At 39.9% G+C, this 6,045-nt stretch overlaps 1 protein-coding gene across 1 annotated transcript in view; it reads right to left on the minus strand.

The window, feature by feature from the left end:
• NSUN6 (NOP2/Sun RNA methyltransferase 6) overlaps nt 1-1,231 on the minus strand; it is a 56,603-nt gene extending 55,372 nt beyond the window's left edge. Inside the window, exon 1 of the mRNA XM_080810101.1 lies at nt 698-1,231. Coding sequence (XP_080666227.1) covers nt 698-772 — 75 coding nt within the window. The 5' untranslated portion in view covers nt 773-1,231. The remainder of the gene's footprint in view (nt 1-697) is intronic.
• Between the last annotated feature and the right edge of the window lie 4,814 nt (nt 1,232-6,045).

The raw sequence follows: 6,045 nt of genomic DNA on the forward strand, positions 1-6,045 counted from the left end.
AAATAATTTACTCAAAGCACAGGGGCACCCATCAAAGACCTGGGATTCCAAATTTTTTTTTTTCACTGTACCTGAGCTCTTCAGCTTCAGATTTCAGCCCTATTACTTGATAGCGGTGTCAATCTGGGTCAGCTACAGGACTCTTTGGACCCTCAGCTCTCTCACCTATTAAAATGCAGAAGAACTCTCTACCCCCCCCCCCAAAAAAGAAATTGCTAATATTAAGATGTAAAGGTCTGCAAATCAGCTAGCACAACTAGTGGCATTTAAGAGGCATTAACACATTATAATATCTCTTTCATCTGAGAGGCACAGCAAGCGCTCTAAGAACACGGGTGTATCTTCTCCACTGGACTTAAATTCTCGAGAACAGGAATCTTTTCCCCTCATTCTTGTAACCCCTTCAGTGCCATGCCTACTGCCACGCACATAACCGCTCTTCTCCCTTCCCTTCTTTTCACATTCGTTAAGTGTTGAAACGTAGACCTCATTCACCTCCTATCTCGAAAGCATTAAGTGCCCGCAAGAAGATACTGGTAGTTTTTATATTCCAAAAAGAGTAAGAAGAAACAACCGTGCAAAGATTAGGTCTTGCTTTAGGCTTCTTTGGTTTTTTGTTTTTGTTTTTGTTTTCCTATTTCTCCAGCGTGTATAACCATTGAATTTTTGCAAGCATCATATAACAGGTTTGACCTACCTCCTTATTCACAAAACCCTCTTTCAGATACTTTTCAACCTCATGTCTCAACGATATTTTAGGGAACATGGACATTTTTCCTATTGTTTTGTTCTCCAAGAAAAATGTTGGAAAACGGTGACTTTTCTTTTTCCGAATTAACAGTGAGCAGCGTCTTGGCAATGGGTAACCACCCACACGCGCCGGGACCACCAGATGGCCGGGAAAATCGCGCGGCTCTTTCCAAGTTATAGTCGGGATCGCGGCGGTACATCCACGCTTTCTCCGGCATTGCGGGTTTAGAGTGGCTTCCTCGCCTCCAACATACCCGTCTCTGGTGCTTCTTGAGAGACGCTCACGGAAATCACTGTGAGGTCATGTCCCCCCATGTGACAGACAATACACAGGAAAAAAAAAAAGAACTGACAATCCAATCCGTTGTGAACTGGCCTGGAAAACAGACGGACTTCAGACTTCTGTTCACTCACGTTGAGCCTTCAGACCTCCTTTCAAAACCGCGCCCCCAACTTCTCTTCCGAAAGCCGCTTCCGGCTTGCGTCACTTCCGGCGACGCGTCCCACCCTCCCCCGGTTCCTCAATCCGCAACCGCGAACCGCGGTACATCAGGTCGCCGGAGTTTCCGAGGTCCGCTGGCGGCGGCTCCACGTGCGGGTGGTTTTCTGGACCTCTAAGAAGGGAAGGGCGACCGCCTGGGTGAACTGCCTGATTTAGCGCCTGGGGTGGGTTCCAGAAGTAGTGATGAAATGGCGTGGATGAAATCGAAGTGGCTTGAGTAAACTGGAGGTCTAGTTAGTTACCGGCTAGTTGACCTCCAACGGAAGGAGGAAGCCAGAGTTTATTGGAACGTAAAGCCACCCTTTGATTCAGACACCTGTCTCTCGGTGGCATACTCGTCTGACTTCAGCTGTGAATGATCGCCGTTATTTAAATTTCTGAAAGCTGGGTTAATTAATGATCAGTTAAAACTAAAAAACCCGCATATTGTATTCAAAATTAGTTGAATGAGGCTAACGGTTACCTGTATTATAGTTGAGTTGCTCTTTAAGGCTCCGAGACTCTTACCCTAATTTATGTGTTACAGATGAAGGTAAAGATTCAAAAGAAGATGCGTCACGAAAGCCAGACATTTTATGATTGAATACGAAACTAAAAATAATTGTCTCTTTGCCTTAGGTTTTTGTTTTTGCAGCTCACCGGGTTAACTGTAGGAAAAGGTTTTTTCTAAATCTCACACAGAGGTGTGTAAGTGCAGTTACTTTGTATGATACGCTGACCAGGTTCTGTATAAAATATTTTAACTTACAGCCACACAACAACCCTGTAATGTGGTTATATCCCTTTTATGAAAGAGTGAAAAGGCTCCCACAGCTGAAATAAGTCTGTAGCCTCACAGAAATAAAATAAAGACCACAGCCACCTGCCTTCTAAGTACCAACTCTTTTCACTATGCCATGCTTCTCCAGTAAGTTGATGGGATGCTCCCATGGCAAAATCATTAAAAGTGATCAGGAAGATGTCAAGGGGCCTCTGGATGGGTAGGCCGGTAAGCCTCCGACCCATGGTTTCCACTCAGGTCCTCATCTTACCGTCCAGGTTGAGGTCTGCATTAGAGTCTCTCAGCCTAGAGTCTCCTTAAGACTCCCTTTTCCTCTCCCCCTACTACTCCCCACTGTGTGCATGCTCTCTCCCACTCTACAATAAATAAACAAATCTTAAAAAAAAAAATAAAAACGTGATTAGGAAAATACCTAGATCAGGCATTTCCAAAGGAATTTTTTTAAAAGATTTTATTTATTTGACAGAGATCACAAGTAGTCAGAGGCAGGCAGAGAGAGAGGAAGGGAAGCAGGCTTGCAGCTGAGCAGAGAGCCGGTTGCGGGGCTCGATCCCATGACCTGAGCCGAAGGCAGAGGCTTTAACCCACTGAGCCACCCAGGCGCCCCTCCAAAGGAATTTTTGCAGCCTCAACATTTTGCTCATGGCACCAGTAATGGTTGGAACCTGTATTTAGGAGAAAAGGGAGAAGGAACAAGTTGGACTACATTGTAAATTCCATGAGGGTAGACTTCATCTCATCACTGCATACCCATTGCCTTAACATGTAATAGGCACTTAAACGTTAAATGACTAGGTGAACAGATAGATGCGTATCTATGTGAACTAGAGAAAGAAAGTGCTGATAAAGCATGTATATGCTGGAAATTAGTTTACTAATTAAGCATGCATGAAGAGTGCTGAGCACAATTAGACTATTCTTGTCTAGACGCTATTGTAGTGACAGTTATGTTGACAAAGAGACCTGTTGGTGTTCCAGGGTTGGGTTCAAGAAAAGTGTATTACAAATCTGAAGTTGGCATAGTGCAAACTGTCCAAACAAAGGAAGATTTCTATAGGAATACACCCATATAATGGTCATTTAGGCTGTATTTTCTCAGTGGAGCAATATGGCCCCCAGTGTGGTAGAGCAAAAAAATCTTAGATATAATCTTAAATCTCAGTTTATGGTGCTCCAAAGTTAACCTTATCAATATATATATATTCCAAAATATTTACTTTCATGAAGAAGGTATGAGAGGATTAGGAAAAAAAGATCTAGGAAAGATGGAAACCTATCGATCTCAGCTCATCTGGAGACTAAAGTCAAAGTGGAGATAATCTTAAATGTGTAGGAGAGTTAGTTTTAAAGAGTAAATTCAATTCCTAGTTGGCAGAACATGCTGTCCCTGGTTCCCTTGGTTCAAGTCATGCAGGCAATTTATCTTAGCTAACAGTAACAAATTGAATTCGATACCTGCTGAAGGCAATTCTTCTAAGTATTATGGAGGTTAGTTTATAATTAGTTCCTTCTAAGAAATAGATATAGTTTGTTGTTTTTAATTCCCTAGTTCAGTGTTTCATTTTTCCTTGAAATTTTAATTTGTTTTGCTCTAAATACAACACTTTTATCTTTTTTCTTAAAATTTGTTGAATTGGAGAGAAAGATTACTGGCATTCCATTTTAATTAAAGGAAATTATTTCCAGTTAACACTTAAGAAAATAAGTTATAATCCTAATAACAGTATTATATTCCTTTTTTATGACTTTTTTCTAATTTCACAAATTCAAAATATATTTATATTCAAGTAGTAACATTTCATAGAACAGTGTTTCCTTCTTTGGATCTTTTGAAATTAGTTTTTAAAAAATTTAAAGGGATTTTTTTCAGGAAAAAAATGAATGGAAGTGTTTTAAATGCTATATTTAAAAAGTATATTACTCAAAATTCTCTAATTTGATTAAATTCTTTTTTTCCCTTTTTTTAAAATTTTTTTTATTTTACTAAACACATAATATATTTTTATCCCCAGGGGTACAGGTCTGTGACTCGCCAGGTTTACACATTTCACAGCACTCATCATAGCCCATACCCTCCCCAATGTCCATTTCCCCACCACCCTCTCCCGTCCCCCTCCCCCCCCAACCCCCAGTCTGTTTCTTGAGATTGAGTCTTTTATGGTTTGTCTCCCTCCCAATCCCATCTTTTCATTTTTTCTTTTCCTACCTCCCCCCAACCCCCCCCCACATTGCATCTCCACTTCCTCATATCAAAGAGATCATATGATAGTTGTCTTTCTCCAATTGACTTATTTCTCTAAGCATGATATCCTCTAGTTCCATCCACGTCGTCGCAAATGGCAAGATTTCATGTCTTTTGATGGCTGCATAGTATTCCATTGTGTATATATACTACATCTTCTTTATCCATTCATCTGTTGATGGACATCTAGGCTCTTTCCACAGTTTGGCTATTGTGGACATTGCTGCTATAAACATTCGGGTGCACGTGCCCCTTCGGAGCACCATGTTTGTATCTTTAGGATATATACCCAGGAGTGCAATTGCTGGGTCATAGGGTAGCTCTATTTTCAGTTTTTTGAGGAACCTCCACACTGTTTTCCAGAGTGGTTGCACCAGCTTGCATTCCCACCAGCAGTGTAGGAGGGTTCCCCTCTCTCCGCATCCTCGCCAGCATCTGTCATTTCTTGACTTGTTAATTTTAGCCATTCTGACTGGTGTGAGGTGGTATTAATTTGATTAAATTCTTAACAAGTGTTCCTACTATATATAATACAAATGTACAATATGAACTAAAGTGTATCTTTTCTAAAAAAATAATTATGGTATATTAGTGTTATTTCTGTTCAGATGATTCACAGCTATATTTTGTTATTTTTTTTTAGTTGTGACTAGTTTTCTTTACTTCCAGTTAGTAAAAACTTCAAATTCCTAAATCTACAAATAATATTTTCTAATGTGAAAAAATATTTTACAAATATTACAGCAGTCCTGTTGTCAGGTAAATTGTAGAAGAGACGATAAAAATTAGAATAGTTCTGGGGCGCCTGGTTGGCTCAGTGGGTTAAAGCCTCTGTCTTCAGTTCAGGTCATGATCTCAGGGTCCTGGGATTGAGCCCCACATCGGGCTCTCTGCTCAGCAGGGAGCCTGCTCTCCCCCCACCTCTCTCTGCCTGCCTCTCTGCCTACTTGTGATCTCTGTCTGTCAAATAAATAAATAAAATCTTAAAAAAAAATTAGAATAGTTCTTCAACATGAACGTTTCAAATATTTTGGGGGACCCGGCTGGCTCAGTTGGCAGAGCATACAATTCTTGATCTCGGGGTTGTTAGAGCCCCACATTGGGTGTAGAGATTTATTTTAAAAAAATGTTTCAGACACTTTTGAAAGAGTAGAATCAATAGAAATATTAAATGTCCTGCTCAAATATATTCATTCCACTTAATTAAAAGTGAAACAATGGGGCACCTTGGTGCCTCAGTCGTTAGACATCTGCCTTCGACTCAAGCCCATCGGGCTCTAAGCTCCTCAGGAAGCCTGCTTCTCCCTCTCCCACTCCCCCTGCTTGTGTTTTCTCTCTCGCTGGCAAATAAGTAAATAAAATCTTAAACTAAACGTGAAAAAATACTTCAAATTTACTTTCTAAAGTATCATTAGACCATCATAAAAATATTTAAGAAATATGTAAATTTTTGCTTCAAAGCTCTGCAAAAAAAAACTGCTTTATTTCAGAAATTGTTTATTGGAAATCTAAAAGCCAGAAAAAAATAGAATGTGGTTTATATATATGTCTAACAATTGAAGAAGCTAAGTTACAGATTGTAAAGTTGTTTGTTTTTAAAAATAATGAAACTAGGACTAGAAATGTCCCTTCGAGCCTCTGTTTATCCAAGCACAAAATCATCTATATTTGAGACAATTCATGGTTCTGAAAGATAAACTAATTTATGTAGTCTCAGCACATACCTTTTCCTCCTTGTGGGAGGTTATAACTTGCCTTTAATGCCAGAAA

The sequence above is a fragment of the Martes martes genome (genome assembly GCF_963455335.1).
Source record: "Martes martes genome assembly, chromosome: 8".
In the NCBI taxonomy this organism is placed as follows: domain Eukaryota; kingdom Metazoa; phylum Chordata; class Mammalia; order Carnivora; family Mustelidae; genus Martes; species Martes martes.